Source organism: Eretmochelys imbricata, chromosome 2 (assembly GCF_965152235.1).
Source record: "Eretmochelys imbricata isolate rEreImb1 chromosome 2, rEreImb1.hap1, whole genome shotgun sequence".
NCBI classification, from domain to species: Eukaryota; Metazoa; Chordata; order Testudines; family Cheloniidae; genus Eretmochelys; species Eretmochelys imbricata.
The window spans coordinates 162,286,225-162,302,248 of NC_135573.1; the positions used below are offsets into that span (position 1 = coordinate 162,286,225).

Sequence of the window (16,024 nt, forward strand, 5' to 3'; positions counted from 1 at the left end):
GGTGCAGTGACTGCACTGCCTGGCTGCCTGAGCACCAGGGCTGGGGGTGCAGCGGCTGTGCCGCCCAGGAACTGTGGGCGCTGAGGCTGTAGTGCACTGGGGCTGGGGGCTCACCCCCCCACCCCCAGTCATCCAGTGCTGGGGCCAGTGGGGGGTGCTTTGGGCTCCTGTGGGGGAGGAAGAGGGAGGGGGGCGAGGCCTCGGGCACAAGGGGAGGGGCCGGGGGTTAGCCTCCCCAGGCAGCTGGGTCACTGGCCACCCATGCTTACACTCCAGCCTAGAAGAAAAGCTCTGTGTGGCTCGAAAACTTGCCTCGCTCACCAACAGAAGTTGGTCTAATAAAAGATATTACTTCATCTACCTTTGTCTCTCATCTTATGCTTGTCTTTCATCCAATTCCTTCTCTACCAAAATACCTCCATTCCTTCCTCTAGTTTTCTCAGATCTCCATGACCCCTTTTCATTCTGCAACTTCTATTTTTTATTCCTTACCACCCAGTGCTTCAAAGTCTGCAATAACAGTTTTCTGCAAATTGCTAAAACTAACTCCGTTTTCCTCCTTAATAACTGGACTGTGTTCACTGGAATTTGGACTACTGCATACAGTGGTTCTAAAACGTCACCATTTCCAGTTTTCCCTCATATTCACTGTTTGTTATGGTATCATTTCTGAAGTTCATCCCATACGTAGGGGAGAACCAGACAATCACAATTATATTATTTTCTATTTTCTTGCTAGGTTGGACAGCTCTAAATAATGTTATAAAAACCTTTCACACAGAAAGCTTCTGTCAAGTCTAAAACAATGGAAATAGCACATGTCCAACCCTCAGTTTTTATTTAATGCTTGTGAAACATGCTGAATTGAGAACCCTAGAGATAGGAGTCTTTATTTAAATGCAGAACAGACACATTAGAGAAAGGAACAGTGCAAGCTTCCTGTGGCAATGTGCCTCAACCCTGACTTTGGGTTCTGTGGCTCATTAAACTGTTAAGACTTCTAATGAGAGTGTCAGATTGTGTTCTCCAGTTTTCTCACGTGTTCTCCAGTCCAATACATATGTCATATAGGCCACTGAACAACCATCACATAGTAATGACATTGAGTTGTCATTAGACTTGTGTATATACAATTTTATCTTGCAAAACCTCTAACGTTTTGGAGGTACCTCAGAAACAGTCCCTCTTATCACATATTCACCTTCAGAACACAGCCTTCATACATTTACAGTATATCTCAGCAGAAGTCAGTTTTTCTTAGTTTACCCGTACCCCCATCTTCTCCATTTCAGCTCTTTCTCAACATTTTCCTTCTTATTTGTTTTCAATGGCCCTATAAGTCAGATCTGCATTTATCAATAACCCTTGATATCTTCAGAGGTTGTAGAGCAGATACAGGAATTACCATTCATTTATCGTCGATGGACTTTTCACAGCCTTATTCCTTCTCACAACTTATGGCTCCTTCGATTGCTCTGACTTGACCTTTTCTTTTCATTAGAATCTAAATATTGATCTTTGAATACTGAATATGATCACACTACCCAACAATTTATCTCATTCCACTTTGTGGAAGACCTAATTCAACAAATGTAAAAATATATTATTTTCCCAATAGATTCACCCAATGGCTGAGTAAGAACTTGCTTCTCTTATAACTCCATTTCTATTTCTCTTTTGATTCAAAATGACTGAGAATTACTAATTTCTCATCTCTATTTTCTTTATCCTCTCACCTTGTCTATGAAAGGTAACTGGTAGAGTCACATGAAATGTTTGCAACACAATCATGCATAACTCATTTGGGTTTCCAATTTTGATAGAAACACACACATCTCAGTCCAGGTTCACTTAATTCTTTGCTACGCTTTAAGTGAACCTGAGCAGATTTATTCTTCTGCATTAAAACCCTGAGAAATGTATGATTTTACATGGCTGCAGTAAAAACATGGTGCAAGCTGGTACTTTCAAGTTAGTTTCACTTTGACATTTTGAGTTAGATTGAACACCAAACACACACCCTCCTCGCTTTCACTCTGAGTGTATTTGTAGGGATGGGTCTTGCCAACCTGTATGGGTCAGAACAACGAACTATTGTGTCTTTTGCTCTTTACACAACAAAGGAACGTAACCCTGCAGCACTAAACCACCTAAAGCTCTAGTTTCCAGTATATTCATGTAGATCTGTGCCACTTTCATAGACTTTTGACTGTTCAGCAGTCAGAGTAGCCTTTCCCATTCTCTTATCTTAAATTCTACATTCATATTGATGGGGTCCTGCTTAGTTCCTTGGGGAGAAAATGCAGGTGCCTTGTTATCTCTTCAGCTCAGTGGTTTTTCAAGCCAAACCATTTTATTCATTCATTATCCAGGTATATCAACTACCACTGAAGTTGTACAGTTCCAGACATTCTCCTTTCTGAAGTGCTGTACGCTAAACTACTGAACTTTACATTTATTTTGAAACTGTCTTTTAGTCGACTTAAAAGGCAAGCTGAGATCTTGAAGACAAAACAAGTGAGAGAGCTGGAATCTATCAGGATAAATTACAATGGAAATCAGTCCCAGCCTAAACATTTACTGAGTCCTTAATCCCTGTTGATGTTTTCACTAAACATAAATGAAAACCAGCCCTATGGAAAATATATAGTATTTTCATTATTATCCCTTTTGCTGTAGCAAGTGCTTTCCTGGAGGAAAGGTGCCTGGCAAAGACATCGAACATATGGCTTTTGTGTGTGTGTGGGGAGAGGATTGCTAACAGAGGGAATAGTTTAGCATGGGGTAAGCCACAAAAATATGCAAACATAAAGGGCATCTGTTTGATATGCATGAGTCACCTACAGCAATCAGCACATATGGAGAACACAAGTACATGTGGGGCAGCAGGTGGTGGCAGTGGATATGCTGCTGAGAGCTGTGGTGTACTCTGTGACAGAAAGTAAAAGAGACAATCCAGTGTCAGCTCATTTTCTTTGCTGGAAGGTTTGCTCATTCAACCAGAATGCCTAGCTGATTTTTAATTTCTCTGAGGAAGTTGCCGCATGCAAAAATCCCCGTTTTGGAACTTTGGGAAGAGTGAATGTGCTTTTGGCATATGCTAGCTAATAAAAGCCAAGTGCTGTTTGTACAGAATGCTTTCCATCACCAACAAGGTTAACTGAACTAGAACAATGCCACAAAAAGTATGCCTGTTGTGATCTTTCACTCACTGTTGTTGTCTCTTCTTTGTTCTAACTTCCTGGAAATGCTAAAAAATGGATGGAGAGGTGGTCACAAAGCCACAGACAGTGAATATGATTAAAATCTTAAATTTCTACCCTCCTCTGGTATTCACCTTTCCCACGGTACCTGCAATATTCTCCATGCTTGGAATGGGGAATATCGCAAAGACTACCGTAACTTAAACTACTGCATTTAATAAACATCAAAGCCAAACTTCTCAAACTTGGGTGACTACGGCAGCTCTGTGCCACTGGAGGGTTGCATTACGACAGGATTTCCTTTAATTCCCAACATAAATTAAACCAGCTTTGTGGCTGCTTTGCAGACAGATTGCACTACCATAAGTAGACAGATTTTACTTCCAAGTTTGCAAAAGGACATTGTACCAACAATAAAGAAAAGATGTTTAAAGTTGTGAAATAATACGTTTGACAGTGGCCTTTTATAGTTAAGACACAATGAAGTCAATTACAACAGGGCATATCTTGTATTCTGTATATACATATACAAATAAATTGTTTTTTTTTATTACTTCACAATGCCTGACTGCAAGTTAATTTAGTTTCCATTTGAGTTCTTTAACTGATTGCAATACCCTGTTGATGTGTACTGTGATCACAGAAACATTAAAGCACTTTTACACATTGGACTCCTTTTCCTACTAAAGCATTGTTCAGTTCTCTAGTACATAGACACTCATTGTCTACAGTAGTAACTGTCCAGTAAAAAAAGGTTATTAACCTCTCCATAACTGTTGTTCTTCGAGATGTGTTGCTCATGTCCATTCCCATGTAGGTGTGCGTGCACGCCGCACGCACTGTCGCCAGAAGGTTTTTCCCTCAGTGGTATCTGGTGCCCCCGGAGTTTTGCCTTCATGGCGTTGAAAATAGGAGCCTGCTGACATCGGGCCCCCTGAATTCCTTCTTGCTGGCAACTCCGACAGAGGGGTAGGAGGGCAGGTTTAGGAATGGACATGAGCAAAACATCTCAAAGAACAACAGTTACTGAAAGGTTAGTAACCATTTTTTCCTTCATCGAGTGCTTGTTTATGTCCATTCCCATCTAGGTGATTCCCAAGCAAATGTTGGAGGTGGGTTCAGAGTTAACCAACAAGCTAGCTGGACTGAGGGGGCGCTGGGTCAGCAGGCTCCTATACAGAGTGCCATGAAGAGCTATATAGGCTGCTGGAGCTGACCCGACAGATACTACTGAGGGAGAAACCTTCCAGCGGCAGTGCATGTGACAAGCACACACCTACACGGGAATGGACCTGAGCATGCACTCGAAGAAGAAGAATAGGTACGGGCTTGTATGCTCAATACCCGAGTTTACCAAATATGCAGCAATATTATCTACATATTGGAAGCCAGGTTCAAGCCATGATGCTTTTCTTCACCTGATATTAGAATCATAGAATCATAGAATATCAGGGTTGGAAGGGACCTCAGGAGGTCATCTAGTCCAACCCCCTGCTCAAAGCAGGACCAATCCCCAATTTTTTCCCCAGATCCCTAAATGGCCCCCTCAAGGATTGAACTCACAACCCTGGGTTTAGCAGACCAATGCTCAAACCACTGAGCTATCCCTCCCCCCCAAGTTAATTCTGACTTTCATAGAGTATTTTTACCATTATGTTTTATGCTGTTTTGCCTGAGCTAAATATCTAATTCTAAACTTTCCAAATGCTAAGTGTATTTTGAATAAAGCTAATAGCCTATCACCAAAAAGTTTAAATGTGAATTTTAAACTGAAACATTTCAGGACAGATCCCCAATGTATAGACTTCAGTGAAATCACTGGAGTTATGTTGATTTACACAAGCTAAGGAGCTGATCCTACATATTTACACACATACACATAAACATACAGATGTGCATATAAAAAGAGACAGATGGACAGACAGCTTTCCTCTCCATTGCAACAAGTTTATCAGCAGTACTCACATGACTTCCTGTTTGCACGTGACCGCTTCCTCTCTCTAGGCACCGCTCGCTGACTTGGCACTTGGGTGGCTGACTTTACAATGCGATCCATGATCTCATCAGCTGCATCATCTGTAGCATTAGGTGAATCATCACCAGCAGCATTCCATGAACCGATACGGCCTGGAATGAATTGGAGTCTTAGAAAAAGAGTACCCCTCACACATCACCTTTGTTTGTAGTTGGATCATTGCAGAATGACAGCAGGCAGCTCAGTGACTGCTGTTTCAAATTTGTTAGAGTAAAAACGTCTACCCATTACAGAAAATTTTAGATAACGCCCCAACTACTCGGCAGCACCAGCTGAGCTACAAGGGAGTTCTGAACTGGCCTTAAACTCATGGCTCTCCTCTAGACGATGCAGCTGGCAGTAGTCTCTCAGAGACTGTCCACCAGCTGGGGATTGCTGGAGTGCAGCATGCTCTCCTCACATCCCGTTTTGCTCCCTATACTGGAGCCAGACCAGATGGAATAGAATCTGACTGTACCAAGTCTGCTTCCATGCTTCTGGCACAAAGGGGATGTAGTGGAGGAAAGAATCTCTTTCAAGATGTTTTTTCCCCCTTTGAAAGGAAGAAATCACCTTTTCATTGCGTGGCTGGATATAGCCCGGCACAAGTGCATGTGCTCTGTTACAAGCAGAAAAGTAAAAGTGGTTGGCAAAATGTTCAGACTGAAAAGCTATATAAGCAATTTTGGTTAAAACTACACACCCACCAGAGAGCCATGTCTCCGAAACCAAAAGATCCAGGAAATTATGGCCCTCCCTGTTGCACAGAGCCCTCCGACAGGCACATCTTTTGGTTTCTCCATTAGATATTATTGTTTGTTTTTCTTAATAATTTGAAGGTTAGTCAGTCAGAAGAATAATGACAATGAGCTTTCCAAAAGAGCTGGCTCAGTAAACACAGTCAGGTTAAAAAACCAGCAATGATGGGACCAATCCTTGGCACTTCGCTGTTGACAGTAAATAGCAGTCTTGAATCGCAGTGTGTCCTGCTGCTTTTTTTCCAGGCTCCTGTCAACAGCAGGTCTATTAGGACAGCGCTCCTAACAGGCTTCTGTCTGGCTCACGCTACCACTGCCTCTGTTATTCTTTAAGCCAACAGGAACTGAATCTTATTACAGGACACACTGCTCACTAGCACTTAACGAATTACGTCAGCTGTTTAGTTTGCTGCAGAGCAGCTTGAGTTGTTTATTTCTTTGTATCTTAGCTACTCGGCCTGCTTTTTAAATTGGGGCTTTTGGAGCCAGGCATCAAAGCTTTAATAAAATACATAGAAAATGTTTTACTAGCAGAGCAGGGTCTAGGCATAGTGGTACCAAAAGAAATCAGTAATGGATAAGATTTCCATATATGAGGGAAAGGAATACCATGAAGAGCAGGCCTTACCACCAAGAATTAATGCCCTGTACTCCAGAACCAGTAATTGATTGATTAATTGATAAACCACAGCTGTAAGAAAAAATGTGAAAGGAAAATGGGTTAATGAGCCCACTATCTGTGAAATGATTCAGCAACAAGGAAGTGGTTTGCTTGCCACTCTTCTTATGAATAGAGATCCCAGCGGATCACATGATGGAGAAGAAATGAAGATATCTCATTGTCAGAGATGAGATACTACTGTTGTACTACTGAACTCCTCTGTCAGAATGTTGGGTCTGTGCACTGTAGACTGGGACAACATTTGATTTCCCAGGATTCAGTTTTCAGAACTGAACCGTGCTGACACTTGACAACTGTTGGCTTCAAAGGAAGAAGAAATAGCTGCTAGAGTTGCGAGCACATCCATGGTTACCTATAGAAGGTAGATGACCTGCCACCAATCTGCTCTCTCTTTACCAGCTGGTATCTCCGGCCCTAATATGGCACTAAGTGATATCAATGTGTACATTCATCTGGGACTGATACAAGCCTTGGGTGCATGATGCTTTACCCTTAGACTACTAGTGTTCACTGTGGAATAACTGATTCTTCATCTTCCATTTCATTATTTTAAAATTTGTTTTTCCAAAAACAACACTGGGCTTGTACATATGATGTAAACTCATGTGTCCACTACAAACAGCAGTTCTATGCAGTAGGATAAATCAAATAGCAGGGAAATGTTTATACATTTATAATCTCTTTTATTCCTTCAAAAACTTTGCAAATCCTTCTCTTCTTTCCCCACCATTCCTCATAAGCTTTGATGCCCTTTAAGCAACAGTTTGTGGCCTAATGGCTGCTTTCAACTTGCTTGTATTGGAAAAAAAATATGTTGACCTCATCTATATTTCATAACAAAAGGTGATCAGAGGAATACAAATTGTGGCTTAAAGGGGAGCCAGGCTCATGCAGGAAGGGGGTGGGGGTGGGGTCAATTTTAAGTGGTTATTATTCCTTATTACTACTCCCGCTGTCTCAGCTACTGACCACCTGCCTGATCTTAGGCAAACCACTCCAAGGGGTCTGTGCCCCATTTGTAAAATGGGGGGTAACAAAAATTGCTTCTTCTCTTTTGACTATTTAGATTGTCAGCACCCTACTACGGTGGCATGACCTCAACGTCTTACTGTAGTACATACAATAAATAATGACAATGCCCAAAGGGAGTTGAGAAAATAAAAGCACAGCGTTTACCTCTGCTGGCTCTGCTTCGAGTGCGAACACCTAGTGCAGTGGTGGTTTCCCCACTGACGGAGGAGGTCTTCAGCACAGCCTTCATGTTCTCATGCTCTGCTGCTTCTTCAGCATACTGCAGACCCTGTGGCTGGCTCTGAGATGGTGTAGAGTTGCTGGAGAACTTTCCAGACTGCAGAAAGAAAAAGAATTTGTTTAATTGACACGATCTAAGTTGACGAGCAAAGGTGGGTGAGGTAGTATCTTTTACTGGACCAAATTCTGTTGCTGAGAGAGAAACTTTTGAGCCTACCCAGAATTCTTCTTCAGGTCTAGGAAAGGTAGGCAGAGTGTCACAGCTAATTATAAGATGGAACAGATAATTTAGCATAAGTTGTTAACACATATTTCAAGGGATCATACAGGATGAAGTGGCCCTTTCACAGTGCTCCAGTCATAAGGAGGAAAGGAAGGTGGAGGGGAAAGGGGGGGAGTAGCAGCTGGAGGGGGTTGTTACTGGGGCTACAGATTGTTGTAATAAACCATCAGTCCAGTGTCTCTATTCAGTCCATGATTTTTAGTGTTTAGCAAAGTTATCAATTTAAGCTCCTAGGCCTGATTTTAAAATAGTTATGCAGGTTTCCTTTGAGAGTGAGGACTGACAGGTCAACTGCAGAGTGAGAGAAGTGTTCATCCACAGGTGATAGGCAGTAGTATAGCTGGGGGCGGGAGAACGGCAGCGGCCGCTCCCGCACCGAGCACAAGTGGCGCCTTTTTAATTACTTGGTGCCTTTAACATTTTTACTGACCTGGCAGCGCTCTGGGTCTTCAGCAGCACTTCGGCATGGGGTCCTTCACTCGCTCCAGTCTCCAGCGGCATTGCGGTGGCGGGGGGGGGGGCGGGGGGGTATGTGTTCCTTCAGCGCTGAAGACCGGAGCGAGTGAAGGACCCGACACTGAAGTGCTGCTGAGGACCCGGATCGCCGCCGGGTCAGTACCAGGGGATGGTGACTTTATTTAATCTCCGCTCCCCCTGTTTTTTCCACCTGGCTACACCACTGGTGATAGGGTGTTTTTGTCTTTTATCATTTTCCTGTGAGCTCATTTGAGAGCATAGTGATTGTCTGGCTTTATCCATATAGTTGATATTGAGGCATTTAATGCACTGGATGAGGTACATTACACGCTGTGATTGGTATATGTGGGACCCATGTATCTTGAAAGGTGTGTTGTGGGGGCTGTTGATCATTGTAGCAACAGAAATATGTTTTCAGCTCTTGCATCTGTTGTTCTGGCAGGGTCTGGGCCTACTTTGAGTTGGTGTGTCCTGGGCGTGGGGAACTTGCTTCTGATAATGAGTTTGGAGAGATTGGAGGGTTATTTGAAGGCCAGAAGAAGGGATTCAGGAAAGATTTCCCTCAGGATGTGGTCCCCATGGAGTATGGGTTGTAGTCATTTGATGATACCCCCTATGGGTTCCAGTGTGGGGTGATAGGTGACAACTTGGGGTGTGTGGTCAGAGAGGTTCTAATTTCTTTATTGACGTTATTTAGTTCTAAAGAATGAAACTAGTAAAGAAAATATGCCATTTGTTTAAGACCACATATCACACACTGAGCAGTAGACACACAAGCAGAGATCCTTGCCTGTCTGGACTCATTTGTAGTACAGGTAGGCTCAAAAGAGTGGGGCAATATTCACTTCTCTCCAAGAGAACGGACCCTGATAGCTCTAAGGACAAGGGAATATCAAGGTGCATATAAAATCCTCAAAAAAACTAGGCATAAGTATGGGCTTTAATCTTCATACCTTTTCCATCAGAGCATAGGGTGTGAAACAAAGACCTGCTGTGTGACCTTGGGTAAGGGCCTGCCGTATGGACTCAAATACCACAGTGATGAGCACACTAGATGAATCAAGTTAGCTAAGTAAGGAGTAGATAAGTTTGTTCTGTAGCCCCAACTACGGGTAACTTGGCAGAGCAGAAGTAGTTTCACTGTCCATGAAAGGAGACATTTTCCTGCTGTCTCTAACCTCCCCCTCTACTCCTGCCCCTGCATATCTACAGATAACAGTTAAGCGGTTCTAATAGCAACTACCTACAGTAAGTTAAAAATATATTAAGAACAACACTGAAAACATGCTGCCAAATAATTTCATGGCTGGAGCACAAAAATTGCAGGCGGCAGTAAGAAGAACAAACAAAACCTTAAACTGATTTTGGAATCTGCCCTTCACTCACCCAATCTGTGTATGATTTCTGTATTACCAAGACAACATTAAGAAACAGTTTCTAAATTAGCTGCACACACACAACACAAAGTAATGTGACAGTAGGCTGAGGTTTCATCAGTTACAGAAGAAACCTGTCTAGGATTGAAGCCTCTAAGAACTTCTGCAGAGCAAAACATTTTTAAGGGAGCATGATGTTTTCAGAGGAGGAGCAAGTTATATTTCTATTTCAGCCTATGGATGTTAATGTTAAAATGTGCCACTTACTCTCATGGTTCTTACTGTCAGAAAGAATATTTAAGGTATGTTTCTACTCTGAAAAGTGATTACATAAAAATGATAACTTGTTACTCAACAGATCTGCCCCAGTGTTATATTCAGAGTCATATTTCCAAGCACCAGGGGCTAAAATATTTTTTAAATTTCTCCTCACTCCTGTTAGCCCTGCAGACATAACACAGATATGAGAAAGTGTGTTGAATGTTGCTCCTTCATTTGCACCATAAACAGGATTGTTTTATTAATTTCCTATTATAAGGCCAATTAGTTGCACTCAGGAAAATCCATAGAGCCTTTATTACTGGTGATGATGCTTTAGAAGAAAAGAACCCAGCTTGACTCTGAGAGCCTATGTTGAGTTTGCAGGGCTGGCTGTTAGGAAAACCCCACTGTTTTACCTGTAAACTGAAAATATTTGATCTGGAAATTACTGGGAGAATGATACTATTTAAACAAAATGATTTATCAGATTAGAACTGTAAGTGAACCAAATAACAAAGCAATGATCCTTACAAAGCACTGAGCTAAATATATTAATTTGAGATATACTGCTGATGGTGCATGTCTAGAATTTGTTTTAAAAATACCAGTTTGCCTCATTTGGAGGAAGAAAATGTGTAAGTGCTAGAGTCTCACATGTGAAAATAAAGGTTAGAAAAATATTAGTGATAAATGTCTACTGCAGTGCATGCCAGTCTTGGTTTAAAAATAACATTGACAGTAGGTTGAAAAGTTAACAGATACAAAATGTCACAGAAAAACCAAAGGAGACTATCATCACATAACCAATAGTTAGAATACACACATTAGTTAAATATTTTTGCACAAATGTTAATTCAATAGCATGTATTGTTCCATCTAATGGATTCAAATCATCATTCACTTGGTGATTCCTCATGTTCTGTCCCACCCAGACATTAAATTATAATCTTTGGGGTAGAAGAGGTCCCAGATAAGTAGCTTCCTACATATCTTTCATTTTCAAATGTCCATGCTTTGCTTACCCTCAAAGAGTAGCCCCTTGTGCAAATGACTGTCATTAGGAAGCAGTGGGCATTCAGCCAATCAAATTGCTTGGTTAGTTGAACTGGATGAGTGAGCTATATTTGAACAAAGAATGCATTACACAATGAGATGCTGTCCATAACAATAGACTGTTCCACTGGGAATACAGCAGGTATGTCAGCTGGTACATTATTTATTCAATTATTTTCAGACTCATGTATTAAGAGGAATTTTAAGAAGTTCATAAACTATTCCATTGTTCAGTTCTTTGGGATTCATAGTGCAGATGTTGCAAAATCTTGTTTTGCATCTCTATAGACAGATGTTTGAACTGCTCGTAAAATAATGTTTTGTGACTAGATAGCTCAACATTGATTATCCCATTGTCATGGGAACCTTCATCCAAAGTTTTCCACAGGACACTCAGATTATTGAAGTTTTGCATACTTAAGGGAATTATTAACTTAATTAATGATTTTGGGACCTGAAGAAAGGAAGTTTCAGATAATTAAGACTCCAAATCAGGATTTATAGGAGAACACAAACTCATGGTTAAAGCAACTTTAAAAACAGTCTTACGATAGAGCCAAAAAGCCAAGAGAATGAAAGTCACAGTGCACGGTTCCAGTTGAGCTAATGGACTTGAGCATTCCATAATATTTGTGTTAGAATTAGATCTCACAGCACACAGGGGATGTGGAAACGACATGCTCTTTCAAAGAACCATACCTCTACATCCTCCTCTTCATCCGTCTATCGGGGAGATGAAGGACAGGACAGAGAAGGACAAAGAGCAATGTTTAGGAAGTACAGTATGATCAAAGCATGGTATTGTTTAAGCAATGACAAGATGATCTGTAAATAAAGGTAGATAAGAAAATACTTCATATGGCAATCAACTTGCCGCTTCCTTTTAGTAAAGGAAAATTTATGGATGCTGTTATCTTCTGCAGAAAAGGCATTGCATTTACTCATCTGTGCACCCAAATGCATATAAATAGAACTGGCAATAGAACCAAGGCAAAGTTTTAAGTAGAGTTGCCTGCTGCCTTCTCTCAGACAAATTCCAAAGTAAGGCCATGCCCTATCACCCTTTCATCCTTTTCTTTCCCTCAAATCATGGTGTTATATGACACTATGCATCTTTCTGCTCCAATGGAACCATAAAGCAGCTGTCCCCTGGCTGCATGGAAGGAGGTGGAGGGCTCTCTTGTTGTTCCAAATAATGGAAAGACAGGCTGTATGGTTGGCTCTGGCTTCTCTCTCTTAGCCCCTCACTCAACTGCTAGTGAGACAGAAGCTCTCTCTTCCTCTCCCTCTCTGTGATGTTTCTTGGGCACCCACGACTGTGAGTCACCTTGTTACCCCCCATGACTCCAGTGTGAGGGAAACTTGCCCGTTCTTAGTGGGGTGTCAGCTCCCTGACACCACCAGCCTATTAGCCACCCAAGCCCTCTCCTCTGGGCTACATCACACTTTTCTTCACCTTGTAGGTTAACAATAGGTGCACCCTTTGAATTGTACCCCCGTGATATCCAGCCCCTAATGCTGGCTACTCTCAGAAATTCCAGATCCTCTGCCCCCAAAGAAGCAGTGTACCCCAATTTATCAGTTTTACCTTTATGCACCACTCCTGCAAACTACACAGCACTTGTGAGCACTTAGGATAAAACAAAAGCAGGCTTATTTAAGAAAGAATACAGATGTAATTAGAAATGGGAGAAACTGATGAAACCAAGTGATTACAACACAAAGCAATATCATAAAACTCGAACCTGGGTCTACACTTATCAATAGTTACCTCTCTTATGCAATAAGGCAGATTTCCCCCAAAGTTCAGTCTACTGCAGATCTGGCTGGTTTAATAAAAACCAGGATCCAAGAACCAGGATCATGAAAACCCCCTTGCTCCCCATGAGTTTTCTCAGTGAATGGACACGGAGTGCCTCTCCCTCCTCTGTGTTATACTGAAAACAGCCTTTTGTTTCTATTCACAGATAGGGAGAACCCCTGGCTTGCTGTAAAGTTTCTTTTTTGCCTTTAAGTTTTTTGATTGCTTGTTGTTGCCTCTGATGGTTTCTCACTCAGAGTCTCAGTATTGCATAAGGCCAATTGATTGAGCCTTGCATTGCATCACTGACCAAACAGAGTGGGGTGATAACTCCCCTTTGCCTGAATGGGCCATCACTGAAACACGTTAACTCTTGGTGACTAACTTCTACTCCTGGTCCATAACGCATTCTTTAAATATAGATATCTTATTCCTTAACTATTACTCATACTTACATCTCATAATGATTATGAATCTTGATGAGCTTTCTGTAGATACCGTACACATTACTCTTTATGTATAAATGTGATGTATGAATTTTGTCAGATCTGAGGTGCAAGATATTTGCAAAGAACAGGGGAACCTATGCTATAGGGGTCTGTGTCACACTCCGCCCAGTTGATCTGTTAGCAATCATTGGCACTCTCTCCTCTTTTCCCATGTTCATAATAGGGAGAAGTACTGGAGGAGAGCCTGGCTACTCCTTCTCCCTATGTAGTGACTGGTTTCTTAGTGGCTCATTTTCTCTACCTTTTGCTTTCATAACAGGGTGGCTTCCGAACCACTGTGTCTTTTTGCTTAGAACTTGGATCTCTTCTGTATCTCTAAAAAATCCAAATGTCTGGAAGTCAGGAAATGCAAAGTTGACATTTGAAAGAAACCTCTAAATGTTGGAAAGTATGAAAAAAACAGAGTTAATGCCCTCCCCATACAACCTTAACTCTACCTGTGCGTTCCCATCCACACCCTCCCACCCCCTGCCCAAAAACATGAGACAGATATTAGCCCTCATACTTCAGAATTGACATCTTGACCTGCATAGCCCCAGCTATGCTGGATTAAATTGGACGTACAAATGTGTATATCATTCACCACTTATTTGACCAAAGAAACTAGATTCAATTCACTCTCTCTCAGACAAAAACACCACCAATATCACCGTGACTCTTAAGAGATGAAGGATGGTCTTGTGGTTCAACCATAGGACTGACAGTTTGGAGACCTGGAATTTATGCTTGGCTCTGCCAGAGATTTCCTTTTGAAACTTAGGCAAGTCTCTTAATCCATCTGTGGTTTATTTACAATGATGCCTGGTTACCACAATGATGTTGTGAAGCTAAACACACGGACGTTTATAAAGCACTTTGAGATTCTTGGATGCTATATAAGTAGGATAGTCCAACAACAATAATTACACTTTATATAAAAGTAAAAGACCTATCCAGCTGCTACCTGACACTTCCTAATTTAGGCCCCAGCTAAACAAAGCACCCAAGCGAGTGCTTAACTTTAAACAGGTTCAAATAAAACACATACTTAAAGTGCTTTGATGGACTGGGGCCCTAACTCCCTGACATTAGGCACTGGAAATCATAGAAACATATTAATCCCTCACCACCCTAGATTGTGTGCTGCAGACATTTAAAACCTAGTGTACTCCTGCATTTAGGCTACACAAACCATGGTGGATGTAGTTTATGAAGTCTGCAGCCACAGTATATGAATTTTAAGATTTCCTTAAATTTGTGGAGTTCAGGCCCATTCACTAGTGTATCAAGTGTTGAACCTGCCAAATTTCAGGAATTTTTTTCATATGTCCATATGAGTCATGGCTCCTGGGTAGACTGCTTCTTCTGAGATCCCTTTCCAGTGACAAGCCCATGCCTCCACTTCTCTTTGGGATGGGACCATGCAGTCCAACCACTCTCCGACTGGGTGTCCAGATTACACCCCTCTGGTTGCCAACCAGGATATCTAGCAAGCTCAATGGGCTTGTTGCCCGCAGGAGTTTTCCTTTGGGAGCCTATATCTGGCATTCCCCTCAAGCCTCTTGGTAGACATGACTTAGCCTGAGTGGCCCCTTTCTCTTCTGTGCCATGCTGTAACCTGTTAGCTACAGACCCTGATTCTCAGGCAGTCTGGCGTCTCCTTGCATCCTTGTCAGTGCTCACTGACACTCTCTGGGAAGCCTCTCCCTTTTCTAGGCTCAGGGTCCTCTCATGGTTTAGTGTCCTCCTTTGATTCTACACTTAGTGTTGGGAAGATTAAACCTGGATGGAGTCACATTGCCCAATTAACAGCTTCCTCATTGTTCCCTCCAGGACTCTTATCCCTGTTATTGTTTTGCTATTCCTGTTTGGTCCTTTTAACCACCTCTTTGATTTAGCTCCATTGCAAGTAACAGATCACACAAACACTACTCCCCATTCATGAAAAATAATCCAGATATTCCCCAGTTCTCAACACCTATCTCATATGAAGTGTTCTCAGAGTGATAGCATAGGGGGGCATTTATTTATTTTATTAATATTTGTAAAATGCAAACACTGAATTTCCAGGTTTTTAAAAATACACTGTTCCATTAATTCCCCACCCCCTGCAAGTTATTAATATATATTTTCTTATCTTATCTCCAGTTCAGTAATGATTTTTGTCTGGGATTGATACATTTTGTTCCAAAAACATTCATCATTAAATAGGAAAGCCTCATTTGTTTTGGCGCTCATCTAGTTTTCAGCATGCTCTACATGACAAGATTAGCTGCATGAGAGTGCTGAGAAGCACATTAACGTTACTTTTTAAGGGCATGTTTGGTTTAGAGAGTGAGCTGTTTATTTTCCTTTGGGCATAGTGGCACTGAAATGC

General features: G+C 41.7%; 1 protein-coding gene across 2 annotated transcripts in view; it reads right to left on the reverse strand.

The window, feature by feature from the left end:
• The window catches only part of FHOD3 (formin homology 2 domain containing 3), a 614,532-nt gene that overhangs the window by 13,313 nt on the left and 585,195 nt on the right, over positions 1-16,024 (reverse strand). For both annotated transcript variants that reach the window (XM_077810937.1, XM_077810936.1), the window contains 2 exons: positions 7,834-8,005; positions 5,169-5,330 (listed from right to left, as the gene is read on the reverse strand). In XM_077810937.1, the coding sequence (XP_077667063.1) occupies positions 5,169-5,330; positions 7,834-8,005 (334 nt within the window). The remainder of the gene's footprint in view (positions 1-5,168; positions 5,331-7,833; positions 8,006-16,024) is intronic.